This window comes from Trachurus japonicus, chromosome 14 (genome assembly GCF_045865225.1).
Source record: "Trachurus japonicus isolate A0001 chromosome 14, Traja_1.0".
In the NCBI taxonomy this organism is placed as follows: domain Eukaryota; kingdom Metazoa; phylum Chordata; class Actinopteri; order Carangiformes; family Carangidae; genus Trachurus; species Trachurus japonicus.
In genome coordinates, this window is record NC_140920.1 from 5,747,090 (window position 1) to 5,774,718 (window position 27,629).

General features: G+C 43.5%; 1 protein-coding gene across 3 annotated transcripts in view; it reads right to left on the reverse strand.

The window, feature by feature from the left end:
• The window catches only part of fnip1 (folliculin interacting protein 1), a 41,900-nt gene that overhangs the window by 13,635 nt on the left and 636 nt on the right, over positions 1-27,629 (reverse strand). For 2 of the 3 annotated variants that reach the window (XM_085797183.1, XM_085797185.1), the window contains exons 2-11: positions 13,279-13,408; positions 9,915-10,052; positions 9,645-9,745; positions 9,256-9,330; positions 8,859-8,941; positions 8,096-8,179; positions 5,765-5,836; positions 3,782-3,917; positions 2,451-2,652; positions 2,005-2,090 (exon numbers count right to left, since the gene is read on the reverse strand). In XM_085797183.1, coding sequence (XP_085653309.1) covers positions 2,005-2,090; positions 2,451-2,652; positions 3,782-3,917; positions 5,765-5,836; positions 8,096-8,179; positions 8,859-8,941; positions 9,256-9,330; positions 9,645-9,745; positions 9,915-10,052; positions 13,279-13,408 — 1,107 coding nt within the window. The remainder of the gene's footprint in view (positions 1-2,004; positions 2,091-2,450; positions 2,653-3,781; positions 3,918-5,764; positions 5,837-8,095; positions 8,180-8,858; positions 8,942-9,255; positions 9,331-9,644; positions 9,746-9,914; positions 10,053-13,278; positions 13,409-27,629) is intronic. The other variant, XM_085797184.1, reaches the window with a different exon arrangement.

Genomic DNA, 27,629 nt, shown 5'->3' on the forward strand with positions numbered 1-27,629 from the left:
TAGCTGCAAACCTTCACATCACCCCAGTAAGGGCTGGTGTGACTTTTATGTACACATGCCTCTGCCAAAAGGTGCAGCTTATCTTTGCCAGCACGCATGGGTCCGTGTGCGTGCCTGCCCTCCACCTACGTCAAAGCAGCTTCATCATTAGGGCGAAGGCATTTCTTCCAGTTTCCTTCTTGAAATGTTCCATGAAGTCAAAACTCCCCCTAAATGGCAAAGGTGGCCATGCTTATATTTAGCCGCTGTCTGGAGGTGAGATTTTACAGATATTTTGTTTGTCCCGTGCTATAGCGTTCCTCCTGCCGGCGCTCATATATTATTTACTATTCTGGTGCTCGGTGGTCAGTGCCGGAGCCTGATAGGGTTGCCACTCAGGAGGCTTGGGTTGCTGTGGCCAGCTGCCAACAGGCATATGACTGCAGCAATGAGGGGGAGCTCAGACAGGGAACTGCCTGCCAGTGTGTGAGTGGCAAGTGAAAGTAACGGTGGAGACAGGCATGTATGCGCACACACACACACACAAATTAAATAAGTTTGTGTGTCGAGTGTGTGAGAACTAAATAGTTCTGCAGAACTGACACACCGACTGACGTTGACACACACAACCACACACAACCACACTCAACCACACACACACGCTGTGTCGAGTTCAGTTTTAGCCGTTATCTCCTTAACTCAGTGAGCTTCCCTAAACACAACCAAAAGCCCTAAAGCAAGACTTCCCAGCATGCACTGCAGTCACAATGCAACACAGTTTGCTCAAGACAGGTAAGGAACAAATTGTTCCTCTTTTTTTTTTTACCCAACACATTTCAACATCTCCACCTTGCAGCTTATCAATTATTTTTACATTCTCACTTTGAACATTATGAGGAAGCGCAGAGACTGTTCGCATCTCGCCATCCTGACACGTCAGCCAATTAATTATTCATCACTACGACACCTCAGCACACTGGCTTCAGTATCTAGAGCAGAAATGGAGAATCCCCTCAGCTCACCTGCAACTTTCAGAGCCAATAAATTCACCTTGTTACACAGAAACCCAGATGCTCACTGATTATTATCTTGTAGCCTTGAACGAGAAACGATAAACATGTGATCCGGTCGTTTTGAGGTTGCGAGGCGCTTTTTTTGTGAACAGAAGCCGCAGAGGTCGACGATTCTCAGTTGTTACGAGTTGATAAATCCTGACAACACCCTCGCTTGACAAAGTACACTTGGAATGAAAGGCATGTGTGAAACTCCTCTCAGGTCATTAAAGCTGTGCCCTGATGATATTAGTGCCATTACATAAGTAACACAGGAGAAGTCTGAGCACCTGGTGACCTATTTAAAGCAACATTAACGACTACTGTTTGAGAATAAGCCCCGTTGTGTGTTAGACTGTCTCAGACTCCTGGGATTTTATCTACGGAGTGTAAATGGGAAACTTGTGTACTTAAAATATTTGTTTCACATACACTAATATGTAAAAGATATCTAAATATGATGTGGAAGGTGTGACACTAGCCTAGTTTTTGTCCTTCATTCCCCAGTACAGGTTAAATCACACCTGTCCCGACGCCATCAAGGAACAAAACCGTCAACAGTTTTTTCAGCGTCTCATGATCTGCGGCGACGACTCATAACTACACAATGAATGGTGCACGTCGCTGCAGAGTCGCGGTCTTGTGTCAGGTTACATGCCAGATATATTTCTATTAAGTGTAGCGTCTGTTTCCTGGAGACAGATTTTTAAATGTCACATTTTTTCCAGAGCTTTCCATAATGTGGAGACCTCGCCCTGTACCCAGGGAGAGAATGAGCACGTAAGAAAGTGAAATGAAACCCGAGATGTTCTCTAGTGCCAGTGAGGTTTTTGTTCAAGAGCCAGAGAACGTTCTTATAAACTGATTGTGTTTTGTGGTATGTAAGTAGTATTAAAAGTTCAAAAATAGATTATGCAATTAATACAAAAGTATTGTGTGTGTCACAGTGAGTCAACGCAAGATGTTTCCCAACCTGAACTCGTTGAGCCCGTCCACCATTCGGCTGTAGGCCAGGGCCCTCTGGCTGGCATCAGCTGACCGCCGACTCATCTTCATGGCCTTGAGAGTGACACAACACACACACACACACACACGCATTGAGATATTTGGCACAGTAGCTGACCAACAAAGTTAGAGGAAAGGTGGAGTCGGGAATTTGTGAAGGAGAAGACACGGTGGGGGGGTGGGTGAGGGTGAACGTGGAAGTAATCCAGAGCTGCGAAGGTGCCAACTACAGACACCAGTAAACAAAACCAGATATAAATATCTGCTAAATAGATTTCTCTGACATGTCTCTCTCATCTCCACGAACCTCAATTAAAATACTCATTTGCAAGTCGGTAAAACATTCGTCTTGACGTCAGCAAAGGAAACAGGGAGTGAGACATGCAGCGATAACCTATAATTGCAGGCATTCACCTGTTCGATGGCGCTCTTGAGTTTGTTCATGTGGCTTTCGAAGAGAGGGAAGTGGGAGAAGAAGAAATCCTGGAAGCGGCTGTTCTCCTCGGGATTGGTGGACAGCATGAAGATGACCCCGATGGCGATCTTCTTCTTGCGGGCCACGCCGAGGCTCGGACCCCCGCTCTCGTCTGACATGTTGAAGCTCTCCTCCACCGACCTGATGCGGACACACGCGGCACACAGGGGGTTAAACGTCAGAGCAGAGACACATCTGATACGACGACGTCTGCAGGCTCAAGTGTGTAACTTGTAAACATTCACTTGTCATAGAAATCTCCAGATAACAACCTGTCAGAAGACTGTGCATTTTAAGATCTGCTTTTGCTCCGTGTCTTTCACTTTTGCTACCACTGATGCATTTTTTTTGATAAACAGCTAAAAAACTCGAACACATGCACGGAGCAAAAGGAAACATGTAAAGAGACTCTTAATCCTGAACTTTTTTTAACTGTTGCAGCTGGTAAACAAGACGCTTTGGTGCTGCTGAACCGGAGCACCTGGGAGATTAGAGCACTCAGAGGCTGACAGCTGCGTTTACAGTGACGGGCCAACACAGCATCCCGTCTGGCCAAAGCACTGGGCGTGTGTGTGTGTGAGAGAGAGAGAGAGAGAGAGAGAGAGAGAGAGAGAGTGTGTGTGTGTGTGTGTGTGTGTGTGTGTGTGTGTGTGTTTGAGCCCAGTTATTAGCACATAACAGCAGCGTGTGTCATTTTCCCAGCTGCCTGTTGGATCCTGAGGAAGTCCTAACAGGATAAACTAAATAGGAGAGGAACATGGAGGGGAATAAATAACTATTTTGTTTTTCTGTCAGTCTGCTAATCAATAAGTTGACCACATCTTATCAGTTAATCGATTAATTTATCTATCTATCAACTATTTTGATTAAGAGGAAATAAAACATATTTAGTTTTTGGTTTTAATACAGTAAATTAAACCTCTTGACAAACGCAAATTACAGATTATTACATTATTTTTCAAACATTTTTCAGCTAACCACTTGATCGACTAATCAAGAATATGATTGGCAAAGTAATCACTAATAAAAATAATCATTAGCTGAAGCCTTAGTGTGTTTGTGTACTTGCCTGTTTGAGTGTCAGTCAAAAAAACCTTCTCTCTGTGGTCAAAACTTTGTGTAATATGTTTCTTTTTATTTGGAAGCTTGTGCAACTTACTGATGTGTCTTTCTAGCAGTCTTGCAGGATCTGCAGGATAGTTTGTGTAAAATGTTTTTTGCACAGTTGTGTGTGTGTGTGTGTTTGTGTTTGCAGTTGCGTTCGCCTCACCATCGGGGGAAAACACCGTTCTCCAGACTAGTGGTTTGGCTGCGGAGCCATCGGCGCTGGTAGCTGGACGCACAGCTGCTGGTCAAGGAGGAGCCAGGGGACGGGAAGGGAGTGATCAACAGGCTGCTCAGAGAGGCTGAAGGGACGGGGAGAGAGAGAGAGAGAGGGAGAGAGGAGAGATGAGAGATGAGCAGAGGAGAGATGGGCAGAGAAAAAGAGTTACGGCAGGAATGAGGACAAGGAGAGCAGAAAGGAGCAGGGAACAGATGGAGGGAGTGGTGAGTGACAGAAGAGAAAAAGGACAAGAGTGAGTCAGACAACAAGTGCGGAGGGCTATTCATTGTGAACGACACGACACCTCATACACACACACACACTATAACACACAGAGATAGAGGACAATAACTGTTCTTAGTAAGACAAAGAAAACAACTTGAAAAAGGTCAAACAGATACAGCACACAAAACACAAAGAAACACACACACACACACACACCTACATACACACTACACACACACATGCACACACCACACACACACACTCTAATTACAATAGCTTTCACACACACACTAATATCACACACACACACAGTCACATGCTGCAGTTATTGGACAACCTGGCTTTACACCAGGCTGGCATGGTAATGACAACCTACACACACACACACACACACACACACACACACACACTGATGGCCTGATCACAGGGTTATTTACAGCCCAGGCTCTGATCAATAGTCACATGAACCATTTAGACAGTGTGTAATCTTCTGTTCGTGTGTGTGTGTACGGAGAGATAAACAGAGATAACTATGCAGAGCGAGTGAATGAGTGTGTGAAAACAAAAACTGTGCTGGGGGGTTGGGGGTTTGTGGGGCTGAAGACTTAGCAAGAGATCCGTAATAAAAGGAGAGGGAGGTGGGGGCGGACGGAGATCGTGTGTTACTGAGGGACATCTACGTGTGTGTGTGTGTGTGTCAGAGTTAGATAAAGATAAAGAGCTCTACAGCCCAACCGCAAAAGGGCGGTGTGGGGGGGGTCTAGGGGGGGGTGTAGAGAATGGAGATGAGAGGACGAGGCTTGAATTAGAAGCTCATTTAAAAGTAACAGGTTTTTTTAAAGCTGCTATATTTAACCAGCAGCATGTGACCCTGGTTGGTTTGAGCAGAAAGCACAATTCCCCTCGTACCAGTCATGCCAGTGGGGCATGGTGGTGTTTGGAGAAAGGGGGGGGGGGCTGGGGTGTGTGTGTGTGGGGGGGGGTGAGGGTGAGGGGTCAGTTTCCATTGCACAAGGTATTCCAGACGCTGCTGGCTGTGGAAAGACTTCCACGCCATCGTCTTCCTCCTCTGCATCATCTCCTGCCTCTTTTAGAGTGAAACACTGAGCGAGTGTCAGCGCAGAGAGAGTTGTTGCTGTCATCGTCTCCTGCGCTGCATCTCACACCTTTCTCATCCCAACCATCCACGAGTGGGTGGTTGCCCCGTGGGTCACTCTTTTGTTAATGAATGGAAAACTGTGGCCGAGTGCATCTGCATGCCACAGGAGTGATGGAAGCAGCAGCTTAAGCACCGGCGGTTAAAGTAACCTGGCGCTTACGTAAATGTTCTTGCTCTTGACCTTGAGCGGGTGAAGTCAAAGTGGGTCAACCACTTTCAGAAGGGAAGAGCTTGAAAAACTTAACTCGTCAGCTGCGTCACTTGTGTTTGGGCCTGAGCAGCTTTCGAAGTGGGAGCCTACAAGTGTGTGTGTGTGTGTGGGAGGTGAGGAGGACAGGGTGGAACAAACTTCGTGAAGTGTAATAGTCCGTCACAATTTCCTGGCTTACACTTGATCTTCTCTGTTCCCTAAACCTCTTTGATCTTGACAAGAATAAGTGTAAAACCCTGATGTGAAAGCTCAGCCGCGCGACTGAAAGCAGCGCAGAGTGAGTGAGTGTACAGTAGGTCAATCCAGGCTTTGGCTCCAAGTCTTATTAACCTACCTGACCTGGCGATGCCACTGTCCCTCTCGTCGTACAACCCTCGGCCCGGCATGTCCATGGGGTGACTGTGGCCTGGAGGACGGAGGCAGGAAGGTGTAGAGAAAGACAAAGTGTAAGGATAAAAGGTAGAGAGAGGTCAGAGGGAGATAAAGGTCAAGAGATACAGAGAAAGAAAAGAGGGGGAGGAAGAAAACAAAAGAAACAACAACAACCAGTGAGAAACAGACCAACTTGATCGGTAACATGGAGCATCAGGCATGCTGAGGATGCTCTTCTCACCACCACAAGCACAAACAAATATAAAAAAGGAAAATACTCAGCGTCACATCTACAGCTAAAATTAAAAACCAAAGGGCTTCTCTTGTTGCCGAGTTCATATACAGTAGTACAAATAAGGTTTGAAATTATTGTTTAGTAAAAATAACACGACACACAAAACTCCTAGATGTGCGGTCGCCACAATAAAGGCCTCAAAAGCGCGAGCAGCTGCTGTGGGACTAATTTCCTCTGTGAAACGTCTGTTAACTGATTGATTCACAGGTCGTTCTGCGACAGGAAATGTCACAAGAAATAAACAAATGATGCAAAACACCACTCTGCCTGCTGTAACAGGCTGCCGCTCACTGTCACTACCTCTACAGAGACTTGTGTGTGATTGCACTTGTGTTTTGTTTTTTTTGGAACGATGCAGCGGAGCGTGGACGTCGTCACTGAGCCGGCGTGATTGTTCTCAAATGTCCCGCTCGTCAACACTTTGGGGTAAAAAAAAAAAAGGGAGAAATGTCAATGATTCTCACAGCGGAGGTGTGAAAGCCACAAACGCAGCATTTGATTGTGCTGCTGAAAGCGTAGTTTGGTTCGAGATGATTAATGAGCAAGTCAACATGACTTTTTTGGCAAAGCTGTCGGGGTGTTTGTGTATGTGTGTGTATGTGTGTGCACTCCTGTGGCGCATTGTTGCTTTACGACCGAACCGACATTGTGTAAATGACGGAGCTACGTGCCATGCCAACCTAAGGGTGCCCTAAACAGAACTGCGGGTGGACAGCATGGAGCAAGGGACAAGGGTCTTTTTAAGTCTCACCACCAACTTTACAACAGCAAGGGCAGATGTTTCACCCCCAGTGAAAGGGAGGGAAGAATAACCACTGAATACCTCTGGCCAAGGAGCTCCCTGATCAGCAGCATGGACTTAATCTACTGAGTGAAAATAAAGCTGTGCATTGCATTTACTATCCAAACTAAATCGACAAAGAGGGGCAAACTGAATCTGAAGCTGATCAAAGAGCTCGTTAGGAGAGAATTCAGTCAGTTTCTTCACAGTGATGATACATGGGCAAGTTTTTTTTAAATAATATCACCTGCAGACGCTGATAATATTAATACAGGTCCCTAATTTCACTGTAAAAGGGAAAAGATGAGGCGAGTGTATGATGCACATTTTAGGAAGTGAGATTGTGACTGAATCGAAATTGGTTCAAATACCTGAACAGGTGAGTTCAGAAGGGAAGTAAATTACTTCTTTATTTTCATTAAACAAGCTTCCCTTCGATAACACCAGTTAGATTTAGAGCTGCTCACTGTCCTGATACCTGAAATGTAACTGTATGAATGATGTGGGGGAGGAGGATGCTCCGTGCACGCTGAGGCAGTTCTCACTGGATCATTACAGGTTTATAAGAACCAACAAAAATAAAGTTTAAACCACATAAATCCATTAAATAACACATTGGTGTTCAGGTTTTGCCCAAGTATCACAGACACTGTCAAAGACAACAAGTTAGTGAAAGTATGAGAGTGAGGAAAAAGGAACTGCAAAAAACCAGAACTAGAACTACAGCCACCAACACCAGTGAAGTGAGCACCCAGGCACCTTATCACGTGTGTAATACACCTCCAGACCTGGGTCAGACAGTACTGGTTAGATATATCTAATGATCGGCTCAAGGTCGTCTTAATTAACACATTTTAAAAAGCAATAGAAAATGTAAATGTAAAGGTTGGGGATGTTTTGGAATAAAATATGTTTTCACAGTTATCTTGTGTAAAAAATCATCAAGGGGGGACATTATACGAAACATTATTTCTATTTCTGCAGCTTCTATCTGACCCAGGTTATTTGCAGACGTGCTGTGACATTACATGCTGTGACTACAGCTACCGCGTCAAGTGCAGAAAGTCACCACACAGGCATGCAGCCGCTGAGAGACGAGGCCTGCACAGCCCACTAACTGTCGTAGCAGCAGCAGCAGCAACAACAGCAACTACAGCCTACTACACACATGCATGCAACTGGCACGTCAGTCATGGCCAGTTTTTTTAAGCGCCAACCTGAAAAGAAAGATGCGCTCTTGATGAGGCGCAGAGGGCCCTGTTCAGAGAAGGCCCGGCGAGGGCTGCACAGCTGAGAAAATCCTGCGCGGCACAAACAACAAAAACATGGAAGAGAAGAAAGGAAGAGGGCAAAAAGACAAAAAGAAAATAAAACATGAACCACGGTTAGCGAGTATGAGTAAGGAGGAAAACTAGCAACCTCCTGTCGACCAGCCATCTTGTTACAACTGAGCTGCAGGAGCTTTTAACGCCCATCATCTGGTTGGTTGGTTGGTCGATCAGACAGAGGAACAGAGAGGCTGGTATCGCTCACAGAAAACACAGATAACTACAGTAATAACAATTTATAACAAATTAACAGTCTCAACATCTCTGATGTGTTTCTATCTTTTCTGTGAGGATGACAGGGAAAATGCACAAAAAAGGACCGAACATGGCAACAGTCGTTTAGATTCATCTCTCTAGTAGTAAGGAAGAGCTGCTGGCGGTCTTTCTAGTCTGGTTCGTCTTCACACAGGAATGTTACAAGGTAGGAAAAGAGAAAAACGAAATCTGCTGCTTCCTCACAGGTCGACAAACAAACTCATTTCAACTGTGACATAAAGGCAAAATTCAAATCACATTGTGTAAATAGCAATAATGTTTCATCGTCAATAGTTTTTCCTCTATTACTTTTTTGTGTTATTCTCAAAAGGTAGACATTAACACTACAGTCATTGGTGGCTAAATCTGTGGTATGGTACTGGGTTGCTATGGTTACCTATGTTCCCCAGGGGCCCTGTGTTTTGATCAGGCTTCAGGGTGTTGCTGTCCTGTCCAATGAACTCCAGGCTGTCCTGTAGCCTGAATAAATCAGAAAAAAACACTGATGAGTTAGTTAATGTGGATGATTTACCTACAACATACGGTGTATATATATATATATATACACACACACATGTGACTGAATCTGTGGCTGATATAAACATGGGGGGATTTACGGCAATGGAAAGAGAAAGATGAGATGACTGTATATGCATGTGCTGATTTATGGGACAAGCTGCTGTAGGAATCCAGCAGCAAAGTGTGTATGTGTATGTGTGTATGTGTGTGTGTGTGTGTGTGTGTGTGTGTGTGTGTGTGTGTGTGTGTGTGTGTGTGTGTGTGTGTGTGCTTACGTGTTGAGGCTGCCGTACACACTGCCTCCAGTCCTGGCGGTGAAGACCTTACTCAGCATCAGCTGAGGTGGCGATCTGATATGATGATAGAGCAGGGACAAAGATCATCAGCACGTGTGCTCGGTTCATCATCTGTGTGTCTTATTTGTCCCTTCTGCTAACACATCAGTTCACGACTTCTTCTTTCCGCTTGTTTATCCGTTTTTCCTTACAGTCAGTAGGAATTGAAAGTAGCACCCGATACTAAAAGTTGTGCAAAATGTCAAAATCTAATCTGAAAAGCTCCATAACAGATATTAAATCTCCGGACTAAATGGAAAAAAAGCTCCAGGTCAGAGGTGTGTTTATGTTTATACATCATGTGATTCTTGGCTCCCTGTTCTTCTTACCTGATCTGGTGGATTTTTAGCGTGGAGCCTTTGTAGCTCATGGCCACTGAGCCGAACATCATCTCCCCCAACATCACCACGTCAGACGAACACCTCGAACCCTGGAGAGGAGGTGTATCATTAGCCTTAAAGAGGAAAACACAGACGGGGTGATTTCCGTCTGAACATGTCGACATGTACATGCAGGTTTGCAAATGTCTCGTCTGTGCTTATGTGTGAGGCCTGTGTGAGGAATTTTTTGAATTTGTGCATGTTTCTTTTTGTGCTTACCTGGAAGCGGAGACCCTGCTCCTTGGTTTCCTTGGTTTCCGAAGCGCAGGAGGAGGAGCTGTCCAGGGAACTGCTGCTGCCCCCTGTAGGTCGGAGCTGGCAGCATTTCCCGAACATCTTGACCTGGCCCTCGGTGCTCTGTGGGACGAAGACCAAAGGGGAAAAAAAAACAATATGAACACAGACTCATTTAACTTCACAGGTGGGTCATAGAAATGTATTGTTGACAAAGAAAGTACATTCAGCTGCAATGGATCAACTTTGCTTCTTGGTTGGTATTGTATTGGCCCCTAACCCTTGTAAAACATAACATTACATAATATAACATAAACAACAAAACAATAACAATGTGTAAGAATTGATACAACTATTTTGTGCACATTGACAAGATATCATGAAAACAGACACAGGCTATTATATACAGGTATACAGCCCATTAATGTGGAAACAACACACACGTGGCCTGCTGATGTGCTGAAATGAGTCTTTATGTGTCTTAATAAAGTAAAAACAAAAACATAAGGGAAATTGTTCAAGTTTAAAAAACCATGAAAACTTCATCCAGAAAACATTTGTGGCAAACTAAAATGTGAGCTCAATCAGCCTCCTGTGTCATGTGTCTTCTTAACTCTGCAGCCTATTGAGGAGGAATGCCTTTGGGAGGAGGGGGAGGGTGTGAGTGTTGTGTGCTGTGTGCTGTTTAGCAGGGCTCTGGTAATGTCTCACTTGAAGCCACAGCTGATAAAAACGTTAGGAGAAAAGAAAACAGAGAGAGAAAGAGAAAGAGAGAGCGAGAGAGAGAGGGGAGGTAAAGAACAACAGAGGGAGATGAGGAGGGATAGAAAACAGGAAGCGAGGAAGAAAGAAAGATCATTATTGTTTCTTTATCTGCTTTTCTTATAAATATGAAAAGAAGTGTGTGCAACTCGTGCGTTTTCTGCTCTTTCACTTTTTCTAAACGCGCACAGACGTTAATGCAACGAATCTGATTCTGAGCAAGCGAGTGTATGTGTGTGTGTGTGTAGATGGGTGTGTGTCCGCTGCAGTGCAGTGTGAAGTATGTGTACAGAGGCCAGCAGCATGTGACTGCCAGTCATATGACTCTTTCGGGAACTCGTGAGCGAGCAGCACTGCAATCATTGCCTCCCTCCCCCTCCCCCTCCCTCCCTCCCTCTCCCTGTTTCTCTCTGTCTCTCTCTCTCTCTCTCTCTCTCGCTCTAACTTCATTCCTCTCCAATTCCTGCAGCTTTCTTTCTCTCCTTTAGTGCATCTGTTTCTTTCCTCTCCTTGACTTGTTTATGCTCTTGATCGCTCAGAAATGAATTTTGAATTCCTGAGTTGACAAAAAAAAAAAAAAGATAAACAAACACAGTAAAAAAAAAAAAAAGGAGAGCCATCATGTGATAGGAGTCACACAGAGGCTGGCAAAACACTAACGCTGCAGAATGCACCAAAAAATATTGACATCCATGATCCTGGGGAAAACACACACACTCTCACTCTCGCTGTCACACACACACACACACACACACACACTGCACAACTCTTATTTCAATTCTATATCTGGCACCGGTCCGATCCAAAAGTAGGACTGAGGTAAATCCACATGTCAGAGTGGAGAAAGTTAAGCAAACAGTTCATCCTGCGTCCAATGTCAGGTTCACACAGGGCAGATCAGCAGTGGGGGGGGGGGCTGAATGACAGACAGGTAAAGAAGGTAAGGAAAGAAATAAAGGCAGAGAGAGGTTTATGAAAGATGACAGAGATAAAGAGTTAGAGGTTAGAGGTTAAGGAGGGAAAAGAAAGACATGAGAGACAACAGGAAGGAGAGATCAGATTTTTGGGGTGGATACAGAATGAGAGGAAATTTTAGAGAGGGTGAGACCACGCCAGAGATAGACGAAGACAGATGAGAGAGACAGAGACAGAGAGAGAGAGAGAGAAAGACAGACAAGCAAGTGACAGGGCTGTCATGTGAGGATGAAAGAATGCTGCTTACACATGGGCTGTCAGCTGAGGCTATTATTATTGGAGATAAGAGCACCAGAACAAACCGGTCAGGGTCAGACAGGAACACAAAGCAGTGCTGTGAAAATATTAGGCATGTTGCTCAAAATTAAAAAAGTTCAAAAACAAAAGAAACAAACAGACAGAGGGATGACCGTGTGTCACTACTTGTTGGAAATATCAGCAGGCATGTGGTGTCAGGGAGAGGCCACACTCTCACACACTCTCTCACACACACACACACACACACACACACACACACACACACACACACACACACACACACACACACACACACACACACACACACACACACACACACACACACACCACACACACACACACACACACACACACACACACACACACACACACACACACACACACACACACACACACACACACACACACACACACACACACACACACACACACGGCTGGTAGTCAAAACACATAATTCACATGTTTGATGACTATTGTTGTCCACACCCTGATCAGACTCTATCTCTGCAGTAAAACAGTTTTTTATCAGCATGTGGCTGAAATGGGAGTGTTTACAACTTATGCTGCTGAATAGAAAAACAAAACACACAATTATATTATAAATCAAATGACCTGCTTGACACACAGTTTTCATATCTATCTCCAGGACTGCCTTGCCCTGTAAAAAAAAAAATCATGTGACTTTCTGACACCTGTTGAGTCAAACAGAAACCGCACCTTTTTGTTTTAGAAACTGCAAAAACAAAACTAACAAACAAGACCGGAGATGGTTACCTCATGCAAACCAAAATGAGAGTAACCAAAGTAAAGCTTAATTCATTCACAAAACCAAAACAAACTGTCAAACGATTCATTATCTTCTTCCACTTGTGGGCAGTGAGGTGTCCTGCAGCAGAAGCAGCAAGATATAAAAGTACAACCTGTGTCCCCTGGCAGTCACATGACTCCTGTGTCTGTCTCCCTGCTCTTATCTCTGCTCATCTATTCTGACCGTCCACAAGCTTTGAAAGTCAAAGTTTCTGCAAGATAAAGCTTTAAAATGATCCAAACGCTGCCTCAGACCAAACTGTGCAAAAAAAACTCAAAGACAGACACCTGTAATTGTAAAGACACACTGAATAATAAGGAGAGGAAAGTGAAAATACAGGAAAAGTAAATGTTCTGCAATGTCTTTTCACACTGCATTAAGGAAAGCTTTTGAATATTAAATCAAATATGCAGCTGCTCCACTGATCAGCTGATCTTTCCAATAATAACAAAACCCAGAGCCATTATTTTCATTGCCGTCTACAAAAACAAGGATGGACTTCCAAATGTCTAACACACACAGACACAAAATAGACATGTGACTCACGGTGATGGGGGTTTCCTCAGTGCCCCTCTTTTTGGCATTGGAGTCGAAGAGGACATTTCTGCCGCGCCTCTCACAGTCCTGGTACACTATCAGTCTGATCTGACTGGGCTCCAGCTGGGGAAGTGGCCAGCTAGACGTGGAGAAAGAAGACAGATGTGGGGCAGGAGGGTAGAAAAGGGGGGAGAGAGAGACAGAGAGAGAGAGAATAATGTAATTAGTACAAACAACCTGATAAAGCAGCAGAGATCTGAGTGAACAGGGGGGGAAAGAGGAGGAGAAACGTCACAAGACAGTGAGGTTGAAACTCCAGGAGCAAAACAAAACAATGTTGATTCACTGAAAAGACAAACTCTGATGCCAGGAGTCAGCACGCCTCAGTTCTCATCTTGCCTGCTGCTGCTGCTGCTACCCAGCATCCATTGCTCCGACCAGGCCCCATGCACTGATGCCTGACCAGCAGGAGGAAACACTTGCACAGAAAAGTATAGTAGTGCAGGTTCAAGACGTGCATTTTATTAATCTGAGGTCACTTTGTTGGAAAACAAGAGGATTCCTCCCTGAGGTTTGGGAGTGAGCTGCTTCCACAAGTGAGGGAGTTCAGTTCATGCATCTTAAAAACATTTCTCTTTTCATGTGCTCATGGCTGAGCTCTTAAAGAACGGTACATCTTAATCTTGAATTTGCACTGTAAATTGTTTTAATACAAATCAATATTTCATGCTGAAAACTCACTCATATTTTAGTCTAGTTTTTATTTTATTAAGCTATGCTGTACACATTTTTTCCTCTCTTTTTCCTGTACTTTCTTTCATTCTTTTTCTTGCTTTTAATTGTATGTTTAATGTTTTTATGTAAAGCACATAGAGTTACCCCTTGAATATAAAAATATATATAAATAAAGCTGCCTTGTCTTATTTGTGAAGCGTAAAAATGGGAGCATGAGATTTGACATTTCTTAAATTTTGACATGTGATGCATATTTAAGCAACGTGGCGTTCGACAACAATCCAGCGCCCGGATCACCCATATGAGCAGAAAACTGGCAATGAGCGTGAATAAGAGGGATGACGTACTTCCAAGCTTGTATATAAACTCTCTTTAAAGCTGTCATCCCTGCTGGGCCGTGCACACCCAGCAGATCATGCCACGGCTGCCATTCATCCGCTTCATACCTCAATCAGTGGGGAGTTTGCAAAGATATGCCCGCGACAACCTAATACCCACCTACCGCAACAGATTTACAGCGCACCAAGATAAAATATAGTCACTACTGACACTCATCCAGCTGATTTCATCTGTGTATGCCAAAAGAATTACTTATTCAATTTATTAAATTACTAATACAGGGATTATTTTAACTGTGCTCAACATATATTGTCTGTGGCTCCTCCCTATTTTCATTCACTGTCCCCACTGAGGCTATTTTAATCCACAGTCATATGGTTTCCTTATTTAACTGTACTTTAGATGATCAAAGTTTAAATACCAAATGGTTTTATGGAAGCATTTCCAGAAATAAAACAGATATAAATTTCTCAGTAACTTGTAAATCAAGCCGCACATGCACTCACTGCAACGAACATATATATTTGAGATGTTATTATTAGATTATTAGACTTCAAACGGTTATTGACTTTCGTTGTGGTGCATCCTCTCTGGCAGCAAACACTTTGACAGCAGTTAAGTAACAGCTAAGCCCGTTTTTCACTGGCCGCCCTCAGCTCCATGCCTGTTGCTAAGTAACCTGTGGTTTCACATAGCTGCTCGTCCCATTAAAGCTGCTCATCTCGAGTAATATTGTGAATGAAGACGGGTGCAAATCTACACCTGCAGCCGCAGAACGACCTGCCGGCGTCACAGGACTCCCCTCTCTGTGAAGTTTGGTGAAACTCAGTCTCCTGGGTGATTTAGTGTGGGGCTATAAAGATGACAGGGGATTGGACCAACAGACAGACGGCTGAGGATTTCTCTCTGGATCTGATAGATAGGCGGTTAAAAAGGCAGATGGACACATTGCTGGACCTAAATATAGCCTTTTATTGGGGGAAGCAGCAGAGACTAGAGCATCTCCAAACACAGGCCTTAACAGCAAATAGGCTGGATGGATGGAGGGGGTGGAAATGGAACAGTTAAGTCCACTTTACTTGTCAACAAATAGCTCACACACACACAAGCCCACATTCAAAAAGCCTTTCAATTGTTCCTTAGTGAGCTGCCTTGACCACCGGGCAGGGAATACCTGAGAGTGTGTGTGTGTGTGTGTGTGCACCAGAGAAAGAAGGGTCTGTGTGTGTGCACATGCATGTGAGCTACTATTTACAAAACAAGGGTGTCAAAAGTATGACCAGCGTTCTTGGGGGCAAAACGCTTCAGCGAGGGAGCAGCAGCAGTGCAGCAGAGAGTCATGTGCTGCAGCCTTCGTGTTAACTTGTCAAACCAAAGTTATTCAGTCAGAAGAGGCCTCCTTGGGTAGAGGTAGAAATAAATAAATTAAAAACAAAACTATCTTTAATAGGGGTTCATGTGAGAATCGACAGTGAACCATGAGGCACCTCTTATGTGGAAACATCATGGGCATTGGGAAGCGTGAGCTGAGCTCAACTGTCTTGTCGACTTTCCAGAGCTGCTGCTGCTACTGCCGACCAATATGGACCAAAACCACCATCTGAATTTAAATTAGGTTTAGTGGGCATTGAGCAGAAGGAGCCGCGTTTCACTGCATGCATGCTGCTACACACTTCCTCCTCCCTGATGCATGTGTGTGTGTTAACAGCTAGGATACACTTGCTTTAAAATCTCTGCTTTCTTTTTCTTTTTTATCAGGCCAAAATGAACGTTTGAAAAATCCATTGTTAAAATTTAAAGTTAAAAGTGTCAGGTCTGCATCTTGCTTGTTAGTTATGTTAGATGTCTTCGTTTACAATAGTTTTGGATGCTATCACTCTCGCTGCTGTTATCCGACTATGAAGATTAGTTTAAAAACAACAGTAGGTTCTTCAACTTTCATTCAATCAGCCTTTAATCTGGACAGTGTGTCTGTCGAGGACTCATAACTGCAGACCTGACTGGTATCACTGACCTCTTCTTAGTGTAATGTAATAACGTGATGACGTGTGATGATGACGTGCACACACACTGAAGTTTATGATTCAGAGTACTGGTGGCTGATTCCTCCTTCTCGGATCAAAGGTTACTGGTATTCAAACCCACAGTCACGACTCTCAGGAACTTTCCATGAAGTGGGGATTTTAAAAACTTAATTTTGACCCAGTTTGAGGTTTTACACTGCGAGTAAAGATTTTATTACTCTGCTGAATACTCAAAACGATTTACCAAGAATTTGTTTAACCAAAAAGCAGAAGAAGAAAAAAAAAAAAAACGCCATCGCAAATCTTCCAGACCAAAATGACATTTTGACAAATCAAAGACACATCACTGACTGATCACTTAATAAGAAAACAAATCCTCACCTGAGAAGCCTGAACCAGCATATATCTATCATTCTTGCAATTTCCCAAGAAGAAAGAGAGACTGAGAGACAGTCAAAGTAGTTTCTTCTCGTCCATGAGCCAACTAATCATTGAAGCTCTTTTTCCATTGTTAAGTACTGTCACATGCACACGAGCTGTTCTTCAATGACACATCACACATCACTGACCAGGCTGCAACTGCCTTTTACCCCTTCAGCTATTGATCTAATCACATGAGGCAGATACTTATCAGCTGGTGAACAAATGCACTAGTTTTCTGTTTTTCTTTGTTTTTTCTATGTAATCTGAGCTTTAACTGTATTTAAATGTGCAGAACATAAAAATATATTCTATGTTACATAGATTTTTCTCCCACCCTGGCTCCCATCCATGGGAAGACCCCACCTCTCACCAGTCTGAGTGCTAAATGGGTGACGTAATGTCGGCCTGGCCCACATAATGAGCTCAAATAACACTGCACGATGGGAATGGGTCGATATTAAGCCTATAGACTCGTGTGTAAGATTACACACCAGGTGGTCTCTTTAGCCGGTCAGTCACATGCCTCTTTGTAACTTGACTACCACCTTTTATGTGTGCTTATTTATAAAACTGGATGCTGCTGTTGCTTCTCATGTGTGTTCAGTTTTTTGTGCATTATTGTACAATTGGGTTAAAAAAAAAGAGGTCCTGGAAATAATTTCCTCACTATAATTAACTGTGTGCTTCAGGGGCTTAAAACCAGTATACAACTTTAATTGATAAAATCCCATCCGCTCTCTGGCCAAATGTGGGTGAAGCACTTATCAAAATAAGATGTGTTGTTTACAAAACCAGGCCTGAAGGGATCTGACACCAAGCTCACTGCTCCCTTTGTTTGAGACATAACAGAGAGAGAAAAGACAAGAGTGAGAGATGAAGGAATAAGCGAGGGGAGAAGGAATAAGTGCAGGACAGGACAGGAGGCAAGAAGAAGGACGGACGGCAAAGAAAGAAGACAAAGACCTTTTATTGAGCAACAGCAAACAGAGTGAAAAATATTTCCACAAGAACGGGCAAAGAAAAAATAACAGAGAGAATGAACAAAAGCGCAACAGAAAATGCAGCAAATATTGAAAGATGATGGAGAGAGAGAGAGAGGAAGGCAGAATGAAGCACAGAAAAAGGGAGAAAAAGGTCACGTAAACAGAAAAACAAACATCTGACAGGGACAGAAAAGCATCTGAGAGAAAGACAAGGCAGAGTGAGAGAGCGAAGGAGGAAGTGTCCCATCAGTGAGCTTGTGACAGTCACAGCGCTGACAGAGGAGAAAGGGGAGTCATTCATAAAAGCAGCACATGACTTCATGACTGTTACATACTTGTACTGCTTTGACCTCAACTGTCTGAACCAAAAAATGACTCAAAAATCCTCCCCCACACACACACACACATACATACAAATACACACATACACACAGGTATTCATTTTCATGAGCAGTTTGTGGATCTCAAGAGGAAAGTCCCAGCAACAGTTTTATTTTGGTTACATCTCTCACAACAAGCTTGGTCGTTTAAAAAACTACTGCAAAATGATTCACCGCCTCTCTGAACAAAAAAAAATCCTTATCACATCTTGACTTCACAGATATGGATAACAGCAAATCTGTTTGAACCAACACTCCACACCCAAACACATATATATATGCCAGGCGACGCTTTTTCTGTTTCCTTATCCGACAACAACAAAAACCCACAATCCTCATTATACAACAACACCTCAAATCACCATCACCACCACCAACACCCATGATGCTAGAAACTACTTCAAACTGCAGCCACAGGTTGGCATTGGCAACACTGTTAGGAAGCAGACAAAACTCAAAAAAAAAAGAAAAGAAAAGAGAGAAACAACAACATTAACAAACGCTCTCAATTATCCTTCAACAAATAAAACAAACAAACAGCATCATGGCCACTCGGATGCACACAAAGCCTGGATGGTATAAAACCGACTCCTACCTGGGCATCATTGCGAGTTTGCCAGTCTTTCCCCCAGCCCTCTCTCCCTCTCTCTCTATTCCTCTCTCTTCTCCTCTCCTCTCTCAGCCAAAGCAGGGTCTAAGAATAGCGGTGAACTAAATTCACACAACAACATGAGACTGTCAGGTGATTTCAGGAGCACTGTGTGTGCCGGACAGTACAGAGGCAGCAACAGCAGCGAGCCCCCGACCGCCGACTGCCAGAGAGCTCTGTGAAAAGCCACAGAGAGACAGTGGGCATTTGTTTGTGTGTCGTTTTATTCGTCCCGCTCTTTTTTTTTTTGTGTCCCTCTCTGCCTTCTTCCCCTTCTATCCATCTTTGCTTCTTCGATAAATTTAATTTAAAAAAAAAAACAAGAACGTATGAATGCACAGCTCATGTTTAAAGAACTAAGACTTGTAAATCAAATCTTCTGGTTTCTCGATTTTTGTGTGAAGAACCGAGACTTCGGTCACACATTTGACCGAGGTGTCGCCAACCGAGTAAGTTTGTGAACTCCGGTCACTGTGGTTTTCATCGACTGATTAGATTAAATAAATTAGATTACATAAAACTTTATTATTGTTTAGATTAAATTTGTTTTAGGCTAAAAGTGACGAATGCAGCTGCACAAAATATGCCGAACAACACACACAGTTTGACAGCAAACAACAAAAACAGTCACCACAGTATACACCAAAGACCGGTCGTAATAAATTATATTATCTTCAAATTTGTGAAAAGAATTTCAATGTCAAACCTTATGCAGTGATAGCAACAGGATTTACTGTCTGACACATCTTTAAATATCACTTATAAAACATTGAACCATAGATAGATAGATATTTAAATTATTCAAATATAATTAGTTCAAGCTTAATTAAAATTACCTCAATAACATCTCCAGGACTCAAGCCAGCTGCAGGGAGTAATCTGAGGTATCAATATTTCAACAACAATCTAATTTTATCAATAAGTTACCAACTGTAGCTCCTATGTGCTATAATTGCATTTTATATATGAGGCCTTGAGTGGAAAACCTCTGCACTTTTTGGGATATTTAAAGAGAAACTACTAGTCTTGCAAAACTACGGAGAAAATCAAAAAATTTCATGTAACCGTGATTAAAAAAAAACTGAGGTAAAAGTTTTCACAGCTGCTCCTGGTCAGGGTGTGTGTGTGTGTGTGTGCAGCTGATAAAAGGTCATAACAGAGCAATCAGGTTTCCTTGACAGCAGTCTGACATCAGGCCTCTCACTGACCTCAAACAGACCTCGTTCTCTCGCTACGCTACCACTGGAACGCCCGTGCATGTGTGTGTGAGCGCATGTGTGTTAGTGGTTGTTGGAGACAGGGGGGACGGTTACATAAATATCCCCTCAGTCCGTGCAGCGTGACGTTCTTCCGGCTGTGTGTGTGTGTAACAGAGGTTTCTGTCAGATCCAGCAGCAGCTTCGTCCTCCACATGTGTCACAGGAGACGGCTCTGCTGCAGACAACAGACGATCTAGCTGATGAACGTTACTACCTCTCTTAGTCCTGCTGCGACACTTTAGGGGCAGTTAGGATCTTCTTGCTAATGGGCCACAGTGTTGGCAGGCAGCCGCTGCAGGTAGTTTCGCCTGCTGTTTTTCTTTTAATCTAAGGTGAAGGTGCTGATGCAGCGGAGACAGCACAGCAGGAACATGATGGTACCTCGTGAAGAGGGTCGGGACTGAACACTAAACCCTGGGAAACTGTGAGACTAACACAGACTAGTGATGGCTAACACAAACCACAACAAGAACAATTTAGATGAAGAGAGATGAGTTTTGCATAAGGTCAGTCTGCTCTCTCAGCAATACTTAGTAGGGTTGTTGTCACAAGAACCGATACTTTGGTAACAAGTCGATGCCAACACGCTCGCGGTCCGTCTGTTATGTGAACGTGGCCGGACCTTGATCTGCTCCAATTGTGCCACAAGTTTGAGCTCATGTAAACATGACGTGCCACGACGCGTCTTTTTCCCGGTCAGTCGCCATTGGAAACATGACGCACTGCCACTTGGTGCTGCATTTGGACCGAATGAAAACAAACTTCTTCTTCTTAACATTATGTTGTTGTCAGTTCTTTAAATTCTGTGCAGTTTGAGAAGCTGTTGAGTCACAGTGAAGCTTAAATACAAGAAAGTTTGATGTGATATAGTTTGTTTGTTTTTTAAATAGTGAATTTAGAACAAGTTTTTTTTGTTTTTAATCGTGGTATTGAATAAGGGAATCGAGAATCGTGGAAAATCACTGGTATTGGTATGGCTGACTAAAACTTTGGTATCGTGACAAGCCTAATACGTCATATTAACCACAGGCCTCATACAGTCCCAGTCCCTGACAAACTACCTGATGCATCACAGGTTTAATCTGTGACGCTAATTAGAAACAGCTCCTTCTGTGCCGTGTACAACTCTCCCATGATGCTGCTGTGCATCACTTCTACTAGATACGCATCACTGCAGTGACAAAAGCTTCCAGTCACATTTAATCTTTTAGATATGTCGAGCTTCATAGGGGCACTTTCTGCACGTACACTTATCAGAGATGCATTGACACCTTGATGTTTCCCACGGTCTGCCTGCCTGATTGTAAAACTGGACACCAGTTCTCCATAAAGAGACGGGTGTGTGTCTGTGGATAGAGGGCCACTAAATCCCACTTTCTGCAAGGCGAAACACAATACACCTTGTACCTGTTCTCACAGCGCTGCGCTTCCTTGAACTAACAATTGTCTAGCTGTGACGTTGGAGTAAACAGCGACCGGCTGGCCCACATGATCCGAGAGCACCTGACTACCTGCATACCTGCCGGGTTTTTGTTGAATTAAGGGCTTCTGCATTCCAGCAGTCACATGATGGTGAGAGGAGCGAAGATGCATCAGCGCACCGACTCGCACTGCAGCTTCGATGCATTTTTTAACCATCGACCTGCTGACTGAGAGGACTCACATGGCCAGAGGCTGAAAGCAGCTGGAATCGACCTGTGTTTTCAGCATCAAAAAGGACAAGGACAAGACAACACACGCTATGATAAATGTCAAATAAATAGCTGTGCATCATCTAATGACTGTCTATACTGTGTCCTATTTCTGTGCTGTGTGACAACCAGCAACCCCTGCCTTGACTATAAAAGGAGTGATGGTAATATGACTGTGTCTCACATGGACGAGTCACCGAGCCTCAGAGGAGTGGTACGGGGAAATAAACTCTGTGGAAATCAGTCGGATGTTTGGTCGACTCGAGTTTTAAAAACAGCAGATTATTTGCCTCAACGTGACTTTGGCAACAAGTGTTGCGTTATTAATGTTTTTCTTTCCTCCTATCTCCATTTAGTAAATCAAAAGGATCTGGAGAGTGTCATATGATCTGCGTGATTAATTGCTCAGCCCTTAAAGCGAAGTGATTACACTGTCAGTCAGCACATCCTGTCTCTCTCTGTCAAACCACCCCCTCCTCCCTCCCTGTCATCTCTCTCTCTCTCTCCCTCTCTCATTTAGAGACTGAAACTGGGCTAATTAAGTGATGTGACGGTTTGAACTTGATGTTTGACTTTCACAATCCCAGGAAACGAATCACAACTCTAGACATCTGTGGACGTTCAAGGCAGTGATGACGAGGTAGTACAGGTATTCAACTTGACTGAATACAACACAGTTATTCCAATAAGAAATAGTCCTGGAGATCAAGTCATACTAACAGACAAAAAAAAACTGATATTTTTGGGCTCATCTTAGGAAAAAAGCATTATTAAACTAAAGCTTTACACATTTCCCCCCCTGGTGTTTCTGTGTGTTTCTAAATTGTGGGTTAAATGTCACTGGGCAAACCAGGATGACCTATAAACATCACCACGAACTGACACCTCACACTGCTTTTTGGACATTCGATGAGCAGGTCAGTTTCACCATTACATAAATCAATAAATCAGTATGACAAAAAAAGAAAAAAGAAACAAAATCAATGCCGCTGCACAAAATAAGCAAATTTTTTGCACTTTGTGCATCAATCTAAAGTGAATTGTTGGAATTGATTACAGAAAATGTACACCACATCTATATATGTTTAAGTACATTGTATTATGATCCGTGACTTTAAAAACCGTGCATCCAACCCAAGTCAAACAGTGGACACAGTAAGAAAGCAAACACAAGTTTCCACTGGATGTCGAATGCACTGGTTGGATTTATCTGAATATAATATTAAAATGTTCACATCTCTTATGGGGGTAGTAACACAGTCTGGTGTCCACATTATATGATGCGCTGTGTCTTTGCACAGTTAGCGAGGTCCCCGCTGCTCTTGTATCACGTATCAGCATCAGCAACTGTGAAACTACAGACTCATCATCATTACCAAACACGTTGTTCTTATAATTACCGCAATTTTGGGAAATTGACAAACAAGAATTGACATTTCTGTTCAGTTTTACTATGATCTCAAAAGGCCCGACAACAAACCAATCATCAACAACAAACCAATAAATACGCCTCAAACAACTCTCCATCCTGCAGTGTGTGTGTAAAGTGCGTAGCCCTTGAATTAGCCTCCACACAAAGTTAAGAGGACACACACAGGCCTAAATAGATGTTAAGCCGACATAGTAGCACTCACCAGAAGGCTACTGTGTAGTGGGCATGCAGCTTTTACGTAAAACTATATCTTTACCATGACCCTGCGATTCTGAGAAGCCCCGAGTGTGGCCACTTAAAATAGCCCTGATAGGAACCTGATGACAGCCGCTGTCTTTACAGGACCCTGGCAGGCCTGCAGCATTCACACACATGCACACACACACACAGAAAAACAAGTAACCTTGCAATGCAAAGTTATAATATATGCATAAATCCATGACGTTAAAATTCTTCAAATATGCACAAGTGAGTGTGAGGCTGCAAATGGACACACACACACACACACACACACACACACACACACACCTCCCTACTTATCCAACTCGTAGGACTGTCCCAGTGAGTGAGAAGGCAGCCATGTGATCGTCCCACAAACATGACAGCCAGAGATTGATGAAAGCCTCACATGACTGAAAGTACGTGGTGCAGGAGAGACGCCGCAGCCAAGTCAGGAACCTGAGACACACACACTACTTCTGCAAACTACCATGGGGAAAAAAGGCATCCCTATAAATAAATATACATCTGATGGTGTAAAGTTTTGTTCTGCAGTATTGCAGATCGTGCATTTTTTACAGGTGGAAGAGGATAATGTGTGTGTCAGACTGATGCTCATTTGAAATGCACATCAGTCTGAGTGTGCACCTTGAAAAATAATCAGGTGTAGTCTATGAGCTGCCCCATATATAGAAAGATTATAACTATATGGTTTTATAGAAGTGTCAGGGTTTTTAGCTAAGCAGCTTTCCCAAAAAGTTCATCAGTATCACTTAATACAGTTCAGATATCACTCTCTCCTAAGTTTGTTCCGTATACCGGTACGAAAATGGTACCGATGCGGTACTAAAGCAATTAAAAAGGTATTATACAGCATTTGTAGAAAATTCAGTACTTTTTTACACAAATGACTGAAGCCTTCAGCTGTCAGTGGTGACGGGGAAGAGAAAAACGGGGGGGAGAGAGAGAGAGAGATGTAGGCTACATAAATAATAATTTTTAAAAAAAGAAAAGGTTTCTTTGTTGCATAAAATTGCAGTTCATTCATTCGTTATTCTCAGTGGTGGTAGGTAATGTGTATGTGTCCCCCTTTATTTGAAAAGTAGTAAAGTAAAGTAAAGTATCGAAATACATATTGTTACCGGTACCAATACCAAAATGTTGACACTACTCTCTCCACTGTTGAACACCTCTGATTTGGATTTTGAGGGCTTATGAAACAATGTGTATGAACGAAAACAACTGCCTACGCTCACCCTGTCTTCTCTCTCACTTACACTCACACACACATCACAGAACAAACACAGTTATATTGAGCTCTACTGCCCGCCCGGATCAAAAAGGAAGTTTCCTCAGCAGCAGGCCAGGGGGGGCAGCCAGAACAAGCAGTCTGAGCGTGGGTGAGGACAAAGCTATTGGCCAGCGATCAGTCCTCCGACCGGCTAAAGGATGAGCCAGGAGCTCTGGGTGTAATGTACAGTATGCCGTCCGTCCGTGGTCAGGTGCTGCAGCCAGGGAACAGGAGAGGCTCTTTAGGCTTTCCCCGCAGGGTCAGCCAACCTGCTGCCCTGCGTGGTATTCTGGAGGGCACAGTGCTGGGTTGTGACACAACTTTGGCTGATGCATTATGCAGGTTGCAAAACAGCAAAATATGTATATTTCTTTTACCCTCCATTAATCACCTCTACTTATTTCGCTGAGTAGGAGAGTAAGACTTAATGCAGTGCTGCATGAAACTCTACACTGCACTGATAAAGATTCATGATTTCTTATATATTGTATACATCAGTGCATTTCTGGCACAGCTGTGCCAATTTGACGTCAAACTTTCAAATGCACTAAAGAATATATACAAATCTGCACAAAAGTCCCAAGTGTCAAAGTGTGACATGCTCTCTCCAGAGTGTCAAAAACATTGGAGTCAGTGGGACAGAGTAAATAAAGACACAGTTTCAGTGCCATCATTATTTTATCCTCCCTCATGTTGGTATTTGCCTTTGACAGACTGATACGTTGCTATTAAAAGATTAAGAGGAACTCTGATTCCAGTGTGCAAGTACTTTTCCGTTATTTTCATTAAGGGAGGGGCATCACTCTTAAGATAACCTGCACAGGTGTTGATATAATTGTCCTCAAAAGGATTCAAATTGTTTACCAAACAAGTTCAATTCATCTGTTTCTCTTACAAAAGCATGAATGTTAATCAACTGATTATCAGCATCTCCACAGTCACACTTTATCCTCTCAACTGCCCATCCTGTATGTCTGCTAACTACTGACCATCCAAACTGTCCGACAATTAGTTTCTCCTCATTCATCATCTTATCAAAAGTCTGTGATCCTCCTCCAGTTCTTTTCCTCTAAGGAGCCACTCATCTTTTCTCACCCTTCACTTAACACTTATCTCTCAGATGCTCTGTTAACTAACTCAAAGTATGTGTGTTAGCTTATTCCTGCTCCCCGCCAAGTGTCTTCTCCATCACAGCTGACCACTGCTGCCAGCCTGTTTGCCCAAGGATTGAAGCCAGCCAGCCACACACACCCACACTCTCTCTCAGCATTTATAATATCACCTTTATGGCCGTAGAACGTGCTCTGGCACCGTCATGGACCAAAGTACAAGCAGCCACCACGAGGAGGTGAACATTCAGGTCCACTGGCATATATATAAATATACAGATGCTCCACAGGTGACGGGTTCACAGCAACATATTCTTATGCAAGAGTATTTAAAAACTGAAAAGAGCACTTTCCCCTTGGCAGCAGACCTGACCCTGACCCAGAATGTGTGTAAGAACATACAGAGGGAAACTGCAAATCAACTCTGGGAGTATAAAGTATCCTACTACCCCGCTCCATGATGCATTGCTCAGTCAGGTTGAATTTAACCCTTGGGTATTTCAATAACAAGCACTTAAAATGAGTCCAGTGACAGTGTCATGCTTTAGCTGCATGGGCGCATGTAATTAGTACAGAGCTCTAATATAAGAATATATATAAGAATATGTGCAGAAGGTGCTCTGCATCACATCATGGGGTGTTCACCTCATGCAACATGATGCTTTCTGCACAAAACAGTCACGTACGTTTGAGACGTGTCTGACACTGTGTTACACCCAGCGCAGTGTTAAATAATACAACCAGGGCATATTATCTTACACCACTCCTAAGCCGTACTGTTGTTGACGTGCAATATGGTTTTAACTTGTCAGGTTAACACGAATTCAGAGTTCAATACTAAACCAGGACACACACACACACACCTGTATTTGGCATCACAGCCAGGTGTTAAAAAATAGACACACGACACGATGATATATCTAATCTATTACTTGGAACACGTATAATTATACATATTACTGCATTGTGCGTGCCTATTCTCGTCTGTGTGTGCTCAGTCTGGACCCGGTTAGTCGTGGATCTTGTCTGTCATCAGTGGCCGACTGAAGTGATCACATGTGCGCCAGACTGAGCTGAGCACACTGTGTCCTCCCGCGCTGCTGCCGACTGAGCCGTGCACGCACCGCACGGTCCCGTCCGTCGGCATCATGACCGAGAGAGAGAAGGAGAGCAAGAAGGAGAGAGAGAGAAGCCACTTGTACTTTGCTCCAACTTATCGGGGCTATTGGTGGTGGTGATGATGATGATAAGCTACAAAAAAATACATAGAAAGCGCATGTCTGTCCTGCCCTGTCACGGCACGGCACGGCTCCCTCGTTGTTTTCCTTCTTACCACGCTGGCAGATGTTATCAAAGAAACACAAAGGGGGGGGGGGGGGGGCTAGGGTGGTGGTGGGTGTTGTTGGGTGCGGAGGGGGGAGACAAAGGATAAAGCAGCACGACACCATGCCGTTTCCATGTTTTCTCATATCCCACGTTGTAAACAGTTTTCTTTTCCGTGCACAACAACATCTATTGCACGTCTGTCCTGGGTAAAGGGATCCCTCCTCTGTTTCTTTGCTCACCATGAGGTTTCCTTCTCTAATGTTTATGTTTTCCCCTGTTAAAAGGTTTTTTCTTGTGAGATTTTCCTCAGTCGACGGGCAGAGGATGTTGTAATGATGCTGTGTTAAGCCCTTTGAGACAAACTGTTCGTAAAAACGGGATGTAAACGTTACAAACAAAAATCGCCTTGCCTTGTTGTTAACTTCTAAAGCGTGACACCGATTAGCTGCTCCAAGAAGAGGAGGAAGTGTTTATCATCTTTACTTATTATCGGTTTATTA